The 15,915-nt window shown below is 46.0% G+C and overlaps 1 protein-coding gene across 6 annotated transcripts in view; it reads left to right on the plus strand.

Moving 5' to 3' along the window:
- The window catches only part of PROM1 (prominin 1), a 113,378-nt gene that overhangs the window by 4,659 nt on the left and 92,804 nt on the right, over nt 1–15,915 (plus strand). For all 6 annotated transcript variants that reach the window (XM_079154793.1, XM_079154795.1, XM_079154796.1 and 3 more), the window contains exon 2: nt 2,031–2,434. In XM_079154793.1, coding sequence (XP_079010919.1) covers nt 2,215–2,434 — 220 coding nt within the window. In that variant the 5' untranslated portion in view covers nt 2,031–2,214. The remainder of the gene's footprint in view (nt 1–2,030; nt 2,435–15,915) is intronic.

The raw sequence follows: 15,915 nt of genomic DNA on the forward strand, positions 1-15,915 counted from the left end.
GCTCCAGGAGCTGAGCTCAGCAGCTCTTGTGACTTGGTGGACTTTATCAGGCAAGTGCCCAGACCTATTTTGGCACAGCCATTAGAAGCAAGGTGAAAAGCTTCTCCATTCTGACTTGACTTTCTTCAGTTGCCTATCATTTCATTTGTGAGATTTTTAACATTTTCTTATAATTTACTTAAAATTAATGAGGGCTCTACACTTTGGAGCAGGATATAACGAAATCTAGACCTGCAGCTCCAGTGATCTCTAAGATGATGGCTGCCTGTCTTTGCAATGCTGAGCTGTACTGTTTCCCTTCACCTGGAGTTTTCTTTCTGCCTTTCCACTGAGGACTCTGGAAATGAGCTTATCCACAGCTCTCCTCAGTGGATTCTGTCTCTGGCTGTGGCTTGGTGGCCTTACCAGGAAGTCAGCCTTTCTCGGCAGCTGAACCTTTAATCCTAGCAGCTGCTTAAGTCCAGGCTTAAGTCCCTGACTATTCTTCAGCAAAACTCTGGCTAAGGTGTGAGTGGTGTGTGGGTGAGACATTCAGGGGGACCCTTTGGGAGATGTCGCCTGGGTCCTGTGCACATTGTGAATGTGACAGGGAGCCATTAGCAAGGTGTGGGGTGAGTGCCTTTGTTCCCGGAAGCTACTCGACATCCAAGCAGCCCACCATTTGCCGTAGGGTCATTGTGTTGGTTGCACTGTGCAGAAGTCTTTGAAGTGGGACGGAACTCGGGAGCCGTGGCAGCATCGAAGGGCATTAGATATAAGTTAATATCTTCATTCAAATAGCTCATGAAATTCACCTCTTGTCTGGAGCTTATTTTGACTTGGAATCTAGGTAGCAGGTCCTCGGAACCTCTTGTCAAATGTGTCACTCTCTTGATTGTCCCCTTTCCCTTTCTTGCAGTGTGTATCATTTTAGGGCACCTTGACTCACTTGAAAGTTAGTGAGTACACTGTGTGTCTAGCTTACAAGATGGCAGCAACGTTTTGCAGAACACCTGAGCAGAGGAAGAGAGAGAGCAGGGAGAGAGCAAGACAGGAAGAGATGTGTGAGCCAGATCCCACTTCTGAGTTCTGGGCTGTTCACCTCGCCCTTTGAACTGGCACAGGAAAGCAGTTACATTGGCTTGTTTATTTCTTATACTCAGCAGGTGCTTCCATGCTGAATACAGATGCCAGCTGTGTATCCTGCTGTGTTAGATTCTGGGAACAGAAGGAACCTAAGGCCTACCAGGATGAGGGCAAGGAGTCTCTGCCCTGACTCTCACCTTCAGGTGCCTAGCCATCCAGGTGGTGACCTGGGACAGAGGTTTCCATCAGGATGACTTGGTGACCTTCTTAGGAAGGCAAATCCTAGTGTCATAGGGTCTCAGTTTGGTCCCTTACCTAGAGGTCATCCCCTTTTGGTTGGGTTGGGGGTAAGGTGGAGAGGAGGCTGTTGGAAATGAGATCAGCGAGTTTATAAGTAGAATTGAGGGCAGGGAGAACAACACAAACTTGGAGGGAAAAATGAGCATATAGTTCATTTCTGGAGTCTCTGTGACCCTGTTTGGAGCCTAAGAGGGCAAGCTCTGTGGGGTCAGTGTCCCGGTGTCCTGGTTAGAGTCTGGGCTCTGCAGGCAGACTGCTGGGTTTGAGTCCTGGCCCCCCGACCATCACCTGGGACTTTGGGCCAGTTATGAAAATCCTCATCTGTGAGGTGGGATAATGCCTTGGGCACATGCAACAGCATTTGGAATCTAGTGAGTGTCTGGTAAATGTTGGTTTCCAGGATTGCAGTCTTCAGTGCCCGCCTGTTTGTCGAGCCTGGAAAGGGTCTGTATTCTGAGTCTGCCCCACCCCCCAGGAAGGACCTTCTCTGAGTTCTTGGCGTTCCTGCCAGCCCCTCCCCTGCAGCTCAGGAGCAGCTGTGGGTCTGATTTCCACCCTCCCGGATTAGGCTGAAGGGCTTGCCCTAAAGCTTTGCAGTCTCCTCGCCAGAGCGACTCCTGCTGAGTGGCCCGTGTTGGTGACTGCTACTCTCTCTCTCTTGCCAGAGATGTTGCCTTGAGTGAATGACTCCCTTGAAGGAAGCTCTTCTGTGTCCCTTGCTGCGAGCCAGCCCTGCCAGGAAGAAGACTCGGCAGGTCCAGAACCCACTAGACCTCTTCTGCACAGGAAGCACCCTGTCCTTCCCAAAACTTCCAGAAGCTGCCTCATGCTCAGGGGATCTTGCTAGCTATGGCCTTTCTGCTTGCTGCGCTGCTGCTGCTGGGGCTTTGTGGGAATACCATCTCCGGAGGGGAGTCTCCCCCAACAGACACTTCTGGGCCGTTGCATTTTGAATTGCCTACATCGAAATATGAGACCCCAGACACCTACAAAGCTGGCTCCATAGGCGCGCTCTTCCAAATGGTGCACATCTTCCTCCACATGGTGCAGCCCAACGATTTTCCTGAAGGTAAGCTCCAATCTCAAGGAAAGGTGGGGTTTGTCTCCAGATACACCATGGTATTATTCTTAGTGACAATGCAATTCAGATGGAATGTATTCAGTGTTTTAAGCTATGAGATTCAAAATGGCTGATTTGCACAGGAGCAGAAAACTTTGAGACAGAACTCTAGTTAATTAGGTTGGTGGCAATGCAATTAGGAGAAGTGGAATCCAACTCTATTGCTGTGTTGGTTTTCCAGGTCCTTGCCTTTTTTGCATTTTGTTTTGTTTTGCTTAGAGCAATGAATTCCTCTAAAGCATATACCAAAGGTAAAAATTAGGGTAAACATGCAATTTCTATGTCATGGACTGAGAGGTTAATAGCCACCTGGCTCCCGTTGGCTGTGTGAGTGCTGACAAATTTAATTCTGCCCACTGCAGAATACAATTTTGACACTTCTAAGGGAAAGGTCAGACCTGCCCAAACCTATTTATCTTATTAACAGCTTGCTTCAGATCTAAGTTTGGGTGTGGGAGAGGGGGATGGTGCTTCCTGGAACTCGACATCCAGCGTGCTAGTCTTTATACATAGTGCCACTTTGGTCTTCTCTCTGTTCTTTATCCCATGCATCTGAACTTGGAAATTGAGATCGCAGGAATAGGACTGTGGAAAGGGACATGAACTCTGGGAAGTATCTGCTATTAGGGTCTGGCTGCCGAAATGTTGATTGTCTTCATGTTAGGTCTATCCCACATAGGTAGACTTGAGTACTGTGGTTGATCATAAAATTTGTAGTAGCCTTTATTATTTTTCTCAGCTTGTCAGTTACTGTTCGTACGTGTGTGCATGCACACGTGTGTGTATTGTGTGTGTGTGTGTGTGTGTGAGAGAGAGAGAGAGAGAGAGAGAGAGAGAGAGAGAGAGAGAGAGAGAGAGAGAGAGAGAGAAAGAGAGAATTTGGTAAGTCTCATCACTTGTTTATAGCATGGGAATTTTATAAAGAGTTTCACCAAAATACATGTTGATTGATTTATTTTTTTACTACTCTCTGCCTTTTATTAGCTTGAAACAAGTTGAAGTACAGTTGTCAATATTTTGATTAAATTTCAATTAAAAAAATACATCAGTCTGAGCCCTCATTGTCATAGAAGAGTATCCAGAACTAATGCTGATTACCATTTCACTGTTTGAAAGTCTAAATTTGGAAATTTGAAAGATAAAAGTAGAAAATTAGTTGAAATTATTACTGTTGATCACAAAATTCACTATTGTGAATGCATCTCTTAGTTTATTTGTAGACTTAATACAAGTCATAATGAATGAATAAACAAATAACTACGAGTGCTTCTCATCTCTATTTTTTTGTGGCACTAGGGATTGAACCTAGGGGCACTTAACCACTGAGCCACATCCCCAGCCCTTTTTATTTTTTATTTTGGGACAGGGTCTTACTAAGTTTCTTAGGGTCTTGCTAAGTTGCTGAGGCTGGTCTTGAACTCGTGATCCTCCTGTCTCAGCCTCCAAGTCACTGGGATTACAGGTGTACACCACCATGCCCAACTTTACTTCTATTTTAGATATATGTACAAAGTGTAGAATTCAGTCGTTCAATGCGAATTTGCAATGGATTCTTCAGAAAGACAGGGAGGCTTCCCATGTCTTAGTGTAAGACTCATCATGTACTTAGCTAATCCCTTAATCTCTTTCCATATGTTGTTCTATTTTGCTTCTTCTAAATTTTAGAGGAAGATTTTCTCATGCTTTATGATAAAAAGCAGTATTTAAACTAGTCTTCATTCAGATGATCAGATTAGAGAATATCTTTTAGCCTTAAACAAAATTAGCAATGCATTTGAAGGTTGTAAATTCCAGCAACACTGTTAGTCTAGGAAATGTCTGAAGAATTTAAATCCAGAGGTAATCTGAGGTGTTAGCCTGGTTTGTTCCTTGACCTTCATCAGTACTTAGTACCTTGGAGCAAGAAATTCCCAGAAGTTTCAGCAGGAGAGCAGAGAAGACCAGCGTTACGACCCTTTGGGGAAAAATTATTAGATTACTTCAAGAATATAATATTGACTTGAACAGATGACACCTTGCAGTGTTGGTTTTTGTCCACCTCCTTTTTTATATTCTCTCACTCAGCTACTGGATTTGTTGATGGTCTCAAAGTGTTCACTCGGACTTTACAACATAAAGGACACATATAAGACAATCACATTTTTCTATTTGAGGCAAATGCATTGGACAGGCATCAAATTGTGGGTAGATATCTTCAAAAGTGAAGATGCAACCCCCACTCCCAATAAAAACAAAGAAGAAAGAAATTCCTATTTCTTATTCATCAGTTTAATTAGCTTAGTACATTAACCAAAACAAAACTATGGGATGAATATAGTATTCTCACAGAAGACACTATCCCATGGGCATATTATTTCCTTTGAAAGAACAAAAGTACTTTGAATGCAAGGTTCCAGTGTGGGTTGAGGACTGGAAGAGGAAGGGACAACCCTGGCTCTGGGCTGGTTTTTTTTTTTTTTTTTTTTTTTTTTTTCAGTACTGGCTGTTGAACCCAGGACCTCACACACAGAGCTACAACCCCAGTCCTTTTTATTTTGAGACAGGGTTTCACCCAGCAGCCCCATCTCTTAAGCTTTAAGAATTCAGCATGGATTTCTTTTAAGGTTTCAAATGCAAAACCTTGTAAGTAATAGTCTTGGTTGGCTGCAGGATATAAAAGTGAAAAACTCCCCCGTCTGGTGGCAAGAAAAGAGGTAACCTGGCCACGCACACTGGTGCACACCTGTCATCCCAGCCGCTGGGGAAGCCGAGGTGGTAGCACCACAAGTTCCAGGTCAGCCTGGGCAACGTTCTGAGACCTTGTCACAAAATATAAAGTGAAAAGGTAAAGCTGCGGAGGGAAGGAAGATGAGGGGGCATTCTCCGGAAAAGCTGTTATTGAAAGTCCCTGCTTTCTACAGTGCCCTTGCTGCGTGTTGGGAACGGTACCCCACAGCTGCTAGGGCAGGTGGGGGGCGGTGGAGGCTCCTGCAGCGTTCAAAGGGTTAATAATGAACTCAGAACACGCAGACAGTCATGGGGAAGTGGATATAGTATGTATTTTATGTCCAAAGAACTATAGCGTAAATCTTGACTGTTTCCTGCTGGGCCAATTTGGTCAAGTCCTTCACCCCAAGACCCTCTTTTCCCTGGGATGGAATATGACTGTCATCATAACCCCCTTGGCTTTGTTTGTGAGGCTTAAATGAGATGCTGTATGTGCGGCCTTTGTTTAGAAAGGCACAGAGAAATAGCCTCAACAATTTCAGTTGCTATTAACTTCATTATTTGGGAGGAAGAGTTAACCAGATGTGATAGCAAGACTGGTACAGGAGCTGCATGTAGGAATGAGAAGGCGTCTCCGGGAAGGATCCTGAAACCCACCTCATGGTTGTTTCCAGGAATGTTCTACACGGGATGGCCCTGTTGGAAGCAGTTCTGTTACTTCTGGGTGGAGGGGACGGTGTCCTTGGTGTGCCCGGCAGGAGCAGACAGGTGGAGAAGCCAGCCCGCGCTAGTGCACCGCGTGGTCTTTGCTGCTCCGCGCTGTCTAGCGGGCTCTTGCTTTTGTCTGTTTCTTTGTTGTTTCCTGCTGTCCCAAGCCTCCTGGTGAGACTGGCTTTGCCAGGTGTCAGCTCCCTGGATTTCTCACAGCTCTGGGGAGCACGTGCTGTTATTACTATTTATTATCCTCCCCTTTACCGACAGGAAAACCGAGAAAGGTGTTACACATTCAGGACCTGCAGTAGCAAGTGGCAGTGCGAGAAACCGTTGTGCCCAGGATCAGTTGTCCCTCCGTAACCCACAACTCCCTTGTTTTCCTTTCATTTTACTGTGATGCTTTTAAAAATACCCATGGCAGCACTGGGGATGTGGCTGAGGGGTAGAGCACTTGCCTGCATGTGTGGGCCCTGGTTCAGTCCCCAGCATCAGACAAGAATGAGACAACAGCAACGAAAGCCCCTCGAGCTAAAGGAAGAAACAAGAAAGAAAGCAAAGAAAATGTTTAGAAAGAAGAGAGGACTAAAATAACCATGGGTTAGTATGGAAAATAGGAAGTTTTGTACCTTAAAAGCAGCATTGTGAATTATCCGGTGGGGTTGTAAAGTACCTTTTTCAGTTTTATGTGGCTGTGATGAATTTGGCCTAAAAGCCAGCTCTGAGCGACTTCGATGAAGTAAGTGAAGGAACAACACTCATCTGCTTTTAGTTTTATAAATGATCTAAACTGGTTCTCAACATGGCTTCAGTATATTTTTTAAATGAGCTTTTTGGAAGGTTGGCCTAGTTCTAAAAGCATTTTCGGCTGACCTGTTTTGCCCTGGGAGTGGGCGTGGGATAGAGGTCCCCGTGGGGAAGTTGGGGTTCCTGTGGAGCTGGGGCTGTTGCAGGAGGGGAAACCTATTAACTCCAGGGACCAGAACAGGGAGTTTATCTTCAGAACTCCAGGCGTCTCATGGCGCTCAGTGAGGGAGGTGCTACCAGGATGGCGCCGCCCTCTTGGCATCCCTCTGCTACCCATCTTGGCTCCTGTGTGCATGGCCGCCCTTGGTGCCTCCTCCCCATCCCTGCCCATCTGGTTCGCCCGCTCCCACAGTCCTTGTGGTGGACAGCCACATTGCCAGAGTTGTGGAGAGTGGCCAAGAGTCCTTTCTCTTCTAGTCCCAATCTGCGTTCCTGGGGACAGCCTCTGGACCCTTGGGCCAGTCGCCAGTCTTGGGCCCCTTGAGCAGCTGTGGTGGGGATGGTGCTCCTAGGGCCTGGCTCACCATCACCTGCCACCATGGCATCAGTGGCAGAACGAGCAGGTCTCGGGAAAGGCAGAGCCAGCTGGACAGCCCAACAGGCATGTCTGTGCCAGGGTTCGTGCAGTGCCGGCTCCAACACCTGTGTGTTCTTACCTGATTCACACAAAGCCAGCATTGTGCCCTGGAGACCATGTGACTCATGTTGGCAATGGACCTCACCATGAGTAAGGTCACAGAGGGAAGGAACTCGTAGGCACTGCTGCTCCCTCCCCGTGTCACTCGCTTTGACGGACAGCCTTCAGCTAATCCAGCTTCCCAGCCCAGCAGCCCTATCACTGGAACACTTCCAGCCCTCTGTGGACAAGGTCCTGTTGGTGCCCATTTACAGAAGAGGAAGCCAAGGCTGAAACCTACCCAGGTCCTCCGGGTAAGGCAGTCAGGGCTGAGCCAGGGTGGAATCCAGGCAGGCTGACTGCAAGGTCTAGACTGGTAAGTGCTGCTTTTATTTTGTTAGTAAAGTGAGCTGCAGAGAGGTTGAGTGTCCCAAGGTCACTCATGCTGATAGCCAAGAGGCTGTGCCCAGGCTGAGCCCGGTCCTGGAACCCCCAAGCTTGGGCTCGTCCCTGAGTGCTGTCCTGTTGGCTCCATGGAGGGGAAGGTCTCCCCAGACTGTGTCTGTCACCAGGGACCTGTGAGCATTGGGTGGCAATGTGTCCGGGGGTTATAGCGAGTTCTGCAGTCCACCTCTGCATCTCCAGGTTCATAGGACAACCTTTGTAGTCCAACCGGAAAAAAAAAAAAAAAAAAAAAAAACTCACTCTGCTGACTGTTGTTCCACTTCCTTGTCTGCAAAGAACCCTGTGTGGTCCTGTCTTTCCAAAAGTAAATAACAGGCGGGCTGAGAGCAAGGCTTCCTGCCCTGCTGACCACAAGGACGTCCTTTTAAGAGGCCTTCCCAGGGTGCAGGAAACTGGAGATGAAGCCTAAATAAATAAAGGGGGGCCTCCCCAGCATCTGCGGGGTGAAGCCAGCATTCGGGGCACATCCCCTGTCCTGGGACTGGGCAGAAATCATGACTTCAAACGTGTGCTTGGAGAAGCAGCTGGGAAGTGTGGCCTGCACACACCACCCAGTAGGATGGACATCACCAGGAGAGATGGCCATGACAGGCCTGCCATATGTCCCCCACCCGCTGGACTAGGGTCCAGATTCAGAAAAGGGCCCCATGTGCTGTGTGGTGTGAAGAGCTTGCACCCTAGAACCACTACCTGGGTTTGGATCCTTGCTCCTTTTGCTAACTCTGTGATGTTGGGGAAGTTACTTAAACTTTCTGTTTCTTAGTTGTCCCTCGATATGATGGAAATTATTAGTAATAATCATACCTACTTGCAGGTCATCGTAATATTTAAATAAATAATATTCACAAGGTACTTACAATAGTGCTTGATAGAAATGCTGATAAGTGTCTTCAAATGAAGTATGAATATGTCAAATCCATGCTTATTAAAATCTTTTAAATATCAGATCTTGGTGAACATGAGGAGAGATAAGTTTATCTGACCCTCTCTTTTATTGGTTTTGTAGTAGGGCAGTAATAAGTTATGGTGAACTGGATAGCTTGGACCAGCACAAATACATTCTCTCCCAACTGGAAGCCAGAAGTCTAAAACCAAGGTGTGGGAAGGGTTTCATGCCCTCTAAAGAATGGTTCCTGTGTCCTCCAGTCTCTGGTGGCTCCAACTGTCCCTTGGCCTATGGCAAGACCACTGCCATCTATCTGGCTTCACATGGCTGTCTTCTGGGTCTCTGGCCAAAATCTCTCTCTTCCTTTCAAGGACATCTCCTGTGGGATTTGGGGCCCACCAAGTCCAGGATGATGTCATCTCAAGACTCAACTCAATTACATCTGCAGAGACCGCTTCTCTAAATAAGGTCAATGCACAGGTGCCTGCATAGAAGCCTTTATCACCTCCACTCAGCCCACGACACGTGATATTCTTCCTTAGTTCTCTCAGTTACCCCACACAGCTCACAGATGTTAAACCAGGTGTCTCAGGTCATATTTCTAGAAAAGGATTGAAACCAGGTTGAATCCTGTCTGACTTCAGTTCTGTCAACACCTGGTGGGCTGCTCCTGATACTGAGCCTGGTGCCTTTGGGCTGATGGCGTTGGTGGGGTCCTAGCTCTCGCAAGCCTACACTCACAGTCAGCTCTGATGTTGGGCAGGCTGGTCCTCGCACACCTGAGGGGGTCAATAGTGGAGAGTGGGAGGAGGCCACACGAGGAGAGGAAGCGGCATCTGAGCCGAGCTGGGCAAGCATGGGAGAGTTCCAGAAGCAGAGAGCCCTCTGGGCAGGGGGGCACTGCACCGCGAGCAGCAGGCTGAGTGACCCAGGCAGCAGCCAGCCTGGATTGAGCCCTGTGGGGCCAGGAGGTAGTCAAGGATATGAGCCGAAGTGTGGTTGGTGAGCAGTCGGCAGGCGGGCTCCGAAGCGCCCTGCTGGCACATCCACGTGGGCTTCTGCAGAGAGCAAGGCAGGCATCCCTGAGAGAGCCTGCGACTTACCCAAAGCCACATGCAGCGGCCACAGGCAGGGCGCGCGTTCCCTGAGACTGTTGCTGGAAATTCCCATGTCCGTCAGCCGCCAGGGCCTCGCTGTCACTCCAGGTACGGCCTTTGGGCGGAAGGCATCTGCATCCCCTGGGAGCCTTTCTGGTCCCAGATGCCTGGGCCCTTCACCCCACCCTGAAATAGAGTCTCTTGTTTCCTTTCCAGCAAAACTATTTAAAGTTGTTTTAGGTTGAAGTATAATACGTGTACAGAACACAGCAGGGAAGCTGACACTGCAGCAGGTGACTCACATCCAGATCAAGGGAAAGGCTCATCCCCCAGGAGAGCTCCTCTTGTTTCCTGGTCACTGTCCCGACTCACGCTGAGAGGGACTTAGCTCCTGCCGTGCACAGCACAGCCTCGCTGTTCCTGGGGACCGGCTATGTGCAGTCTTTGGGTTCTCCTTCTTTTCATCAATATTTAATTGATGAGATCCTCTATACTGTGACAAGTGTTTGTGACTCTTCTTGTTCTATAATACCTACTACGAATATACCAAAATGGAGGTGTCTGCCCTCCTGGACTGGTGTTGGAGAGTTTCTGGGTGGGCTGCCGTGCAGATGTTTCGGTGTGCCTTTTGGTGACTCTGTACATGTTTCTGCTGGGTGTTTACCTAGGAGTGAATTGCTGTGTTGTTTTCACCTTTAGTAATACTACCAGTTTTTCCAAGAGAATGTGCCAATCAAGTCCTTACAATATTATCGAATACTTCAAACTTGTACAAAAGAAAGACCAGAGTCTGGTGAGCCTGTGTTTCTTCATCACTCAGCTCCAACAGGACCCTCCTGTGGTGGCCCTGTTCCCAACCACTCCTTCCGCCCCTCCCTTTATTTTGAAGCAAATCTCACTCTTTCATTTCATCTATAACTATTTTAATATGTTTCTAAATATAAAGATAGTACCATTACCACACCGTAGAAAGTTGTCAGTAATTTCACAGTAAAATGTTCAGATTGCTTGTCTGTCCCATAGACATTTTTTTTTTTTTTTTTCAATTTGAATCAGGGTCCAAATGTCCACACATGGCAATTGGTTAATGTCTCCTTATGTCTCTTTTATTTATCTATTTTTTTGACACTGCATTTTTTTTTTGAAAAGTTAAAAATTCCTGCCCTATTTATGTCAGAGGCTTAATTAAACAGTTTCACTTTAGAGGTACATAAATGTTTGATATACACATTAGCACATTTGGAGTAGAATAGGTACGCAGGGCTGTCTTGAGGCTTTTGCATGTGAAATGGATCTTTGAAACACTTGGAATAATCTCCCCTGCTGCCCAAAGAAGATGAGCATCCATGAAGATGGATCGTCTTTTTAATTTATTGGATGTCCTTCCATGTCTTTTCTCCCTTGCAGCTTATTTGTTGAAGGACCAAGTTGTTGTTCCTGCAGTGTTTCCCATAGGCTGCACTTTGCTGATTGCATCTTTGTGGTGTTTTTATCATGTTCCTCTGTCCTCTGCATTTCCTATAAAGTAGTGTAGTATTCCTCACTATCCTCCAGGGAGAATTGGTTTCTAGACCCTCCGTGGATGCCCAAAACCAAGGATGCTCCAGTCCTTTATGTAAGATGACACTGTCTTTGCATATAAGCTGTACACATTTCCCCATATATTTTCTTTTCTTTATTTTTAAAAATTAAAAAAAAAATTTACAGACTGCATTTTCATTCATTGTACACAAATGGGGTACATCTTTTCGTTACTATGGTTGTACACAATGTAAATTCATACCATTCCTGTAATCATACATGTACATAGGGTAATGATGTCTGTCTCATTCCACCATCTTTCATACCCAGCTCCTCCCTCTCATTTCCCTCTATGTAATCTAAAGTTCCTCCATTCTTCTCTCACCTCCCACCCCTCCACCCCCATTATGTATCATCATCCGCTTATTGGGGAAAACTTTCAGCCTTTGGTTTTTTGGGATTGGCTTATTTCACTTAGCATGATATTCTCCAGCTCCATCCATTTACCTGCAAATGCCATAATATTCTTCTTCTTTATGGCTGAATAATATTCATTGTGTATATATGCCACTGTTTCTTTATCCATTCATCTGTTGAAGGGCATCTAGGTTGGTTCCACAATCTAGCTATTGTGAATTGAGCTGCTATAAACATTGATGTGGCTGTGTCACTGTAGTATGCTGATTTTAAGTCCTTTGGGTATAAAGTGAGGGGTGGCATAGCTGGGTCAAAAGGTGGGTCCATTCCAAGTTTTCTGAGGAATCTCCATACTGCTTTCCAGAGTGGCTGCACCCATTATATTTTAAATCATCCTTAGATTACTTACAATACCTGATACAATGTGAATGCCGTGTAAACAGTTGTTACATTACTTAGATAATAACAGAAGGAAAAACGACTGTACAGACTGTACGTGTTCAGTTCAGTACAGATGCAATTTTTTCCAAGTGCTTTCTATCCACAGTTGGTTGAATCCAGAAACATATTATGTGTGCAATCTTTATACTTATACTTTTTATGCAGATGATCTTTATGCTTATACAGATCAAATTCAGGTTCACACTTGAGGAAACGACTTGTAGATGGTGTTGTACATTTGCATCAGGAGATGGATAATCTCTGATTGTGTCTGTTTCAGACATTAGTAGTACTGATGGTCAGTCTCTGGATTTATTCATTCATAAAGGGCCCAATCCTTTCAAAACTGTTCAGGAACAAGCTTTCAAATATATTGAAACTTAAAAAAAAATAGACTTTGCATATTTTGTAACTTGAATTTTTCTCTTAACAAATCATGGGATCTTTCCATGTCTGTTCTTATTATAGTGTTGCCTAAATTAAGAAGGTTTTTTTTAAGCAAGGATTTTAAAGCTTTCATTCACCAATCTTTTGATGTATGGCCAACACTTAAAATTTATTTTTATTATAACTTAATTGTTTGAAGTTTCAAAATTAGTGTTTCTGATATAAATATCACTCAACATACATCCTTTTTACTTTTTGGTTTCTCTGTTTTGGTTTCTTTGAAGTATACCAAAACAAAACTAAAACACACTTTTTTTTTTTTTTTTTGAGGTCTAGAGTTTTCATTTTTTTTCCTCCAGACTTTTACAGTTTACCCACACACCATTTCACACAAATGCAGGCCTTTGTTGTCTTTATAAAACATTTGACTTAGTTTTTAATGCTTACTCTGTTATATTTTATGTAAGAGTTACACATTCATTATTATACATCAATACTTGTACTTCTTAGATATAAAGAGGCAGAAGGAGGCTTGGGAGCAAACCTGGCTTTTGTGGGTTGAATCCTTTGCCCCCTGACCAGGTTCTTGTGTGGCAGTCCTAACCCCTAGTGCCTCTGAATGAGATCTTTGGAAAGAGGGTCACTGCGGATGCCATTAGTTAAGATGAGGTCGTACTACAGCAGGGTGTGCCCTTAATCCAACACGCAGGTGCCCTTTTAAATGGCGGAAATTGGAGACAGGCACACCATGTGAAGTCTGAGATGGCACTGGTACAATCCAAGGAACGACCAGAAACTGGCATCTGCTGGAACATATCCTCCCCCAGAGCCTGCAGCACCCCAGGTGACGCCTTGAACTCAAACTTGCAGCGTCTAGCACTGTGACAACAGATTTCTGTTTTTTTAAAAGCCACCCAAGTCCTGGTACTTTGTTACAACAGCTCTAGCAAACTACCTTGGTTGGTAAGTGGACCAGTGACCTGGAGTTTGGAGAGGGTCAAGACCAACTAAGTGGTCACCTGCAAATGAGGGACAGTGAGCTGCTGTTCCCTGCCCCCAACCCCCGGTGCTGGGGATGGAACCTGGCATATGCTAGGCAAGTGCTCTACCACCAAGCTATACCCCCAGCCCTCTTTCAAAGGATTAATTTCTGTTTTGAATTTTAAGACAGAGCCCTACTAAGTTGCCCAGGCTGACCTCAAACTTGGGATCCTCCTGCCTCAGCCTCCTGAGTAACTGGGTTTGCAGGTATGCGCCACCCTGCCCCATTGGGGTCATGTGTTCTGTGGGAGGAACAAATGACAGGTCATCTAGACAGCTGACAAAGTGGGGTTTTAGCCACTTAGGCCGACATCGGTCACCTCACCCATGCATTTAGTTCACGAGGACTTCCCTCTGTGTGCCAAAAAGAAAACAAAGAGAAATGAGAAGTGCCCGCGATCTGCCCGCCTTCGGCAGCTGCAGCACGCAGGTCTGACCTCAGGAAGGCACGTTTTACCCTCAGCTTAGCTTAACAGAAAACCTGCGCCGCCTGCAGGGGCCGCTCGTCCGAAGGGGTTTCCCGCCACACTGGGTGCCTGGCTTGAAGACCTCACCCCAGATCAGACCTGCCTGTCACCCTTCCGCCACGCCCGCTGGCCCTCTGGGTTCTTGGAAGCGCCGCTCGCTCGGGGACGCCACTTCTCTGTCACTCACACCCTCACCGTGGGATTTCCCGGAGCTGCTCTCATTGCGCAGCCCTGGCTTAGGAACTCGCCGAAGCCACCGCACCTTCCAGAGCTTCCTCGTTGCTCCCAGTGGTTTCGGAAAGCCTGAGCTTTTTAAGAAATCAGACCTCCTCCATCTTCCCCACGCGATGTCCTTCTGTAGGGTCTCAGCTTAGGTCGCGGGTTTCCTTCGTGTACTTCCTTGAAACAGGAGCAGCGCGGCCAGGACGGTGCCCCCGGCTGGCATTTCTATTATGCCCATCTTGTCGCTGCAGGACCCCAGGCCTTTCCAGAGCGCGCTGCTCCACTTTTAAGTCTCCTTCTGGCCTCCCCTTGCTGTCAGAGTTGACATTTTTTCTTCCATTCATCTTGTCATCAGCTGCCCATGTGTCTCCTGCTTCAAATCCTAACGCCGCATTATTTCAACTTTCTGGAGGAGTCCCAGCGAGTGACTCCATTTTTCCATAGAATTCAAAGCGCGTGAATCTTCGGATGGCTAATTATATTTCAGAGACTTAGAAATTTATTTCTAAGACTACTGGTTTTTTTCTTCCATGGGAAAACTCGAGTTTATAAATAGTTAGCCAAGAGGATTCCTAAACTTTATGGTAATTAAATAGTTGTGAAATGCATGGAACGACTGTGATGTAAAGAATACCCTGTGTGATTCAGACCAAAGGTGCCCAGGGGTCCTGGGGATCTGAACTGAGAAGGGATAAATATCGAATGTAATTAAAATCAAGTGAGTTCAGTTATATATATTGATTTCATTCTCACATCATTAAAATAGAAAACTAAAGTTATTTTAAAATATAACAACAGTATATGTACATGTTGGAAAAAAAGCAAATAGTACTTGAAGGGTAAAAAAGAAAAGCAGAATAACCCTAACCCCATTCCACTCTCCAGAGGTAATGATTGCTAACAAGTTTTTATGAACTCATCATTCATTCATCCATCCACCCATCCATCCTTCCCTTTGTCCATCTATCCATCCATCCATCCATCCATCCATCTACCCACCCACACATCCATCCATCCACCCACCCACCCATCCACCCATCCACTCATCCATCCATTCATCCATCCATCCATCCACTCATCCATCCATCCATCCATCTCTGCACCCATCCACCCACCCACCCACCCATCCACTCATCCATCCATGTACCCACCCATCCATCCATCTGTGCATCCACCCACCCATCCACCCACCCATCCACCCATTCACTCATCCATCCATTCACTCACCCATCCCCCTCCTCCCCCAGTGGGTGCTTAGTGAGTACTTACATGTGCCAGGCTCTGTTCTCTTCCAGGCTCTGGGGAATAAACATCTATCAAATGTTTTAATCACACATAAACCTTTCTCCCCAAGAGGAATATTTGACATGTTTTTCTGCCCCTTGTTTTTAAGACCTAATATATCTGGTACATAATTCTACACACACATTCTATTTCTTTTTTATTTGAAAGAATGTAGAGAAGTATAAAGAAAAATCACATGCACAGAACAATCCATAGTGTAATCATCTGCTCATGAACCTGCAATCAGATTGTTTGAAATCAAAGAAAGAAGACATTATTGACAGCTTTGGGACCCCTTATTGACCCTCTCCAGCCTCATTCTCCAGCTTTTCTTGCTACCCTTCCTGCAGAAACTCACATCC

This window comes from Sciurus vulgaris, assembly GCF_902686455.1.
Source record: "Sciurus vulgaris genome assembly, chromosome: 9".
NCBI classification, from domain to species: Eukaryota; Metazoa; Chordata; class Mammalia; order Rodentia; family Sciuridae; genus Sciurus; species Sciurus vulgaris.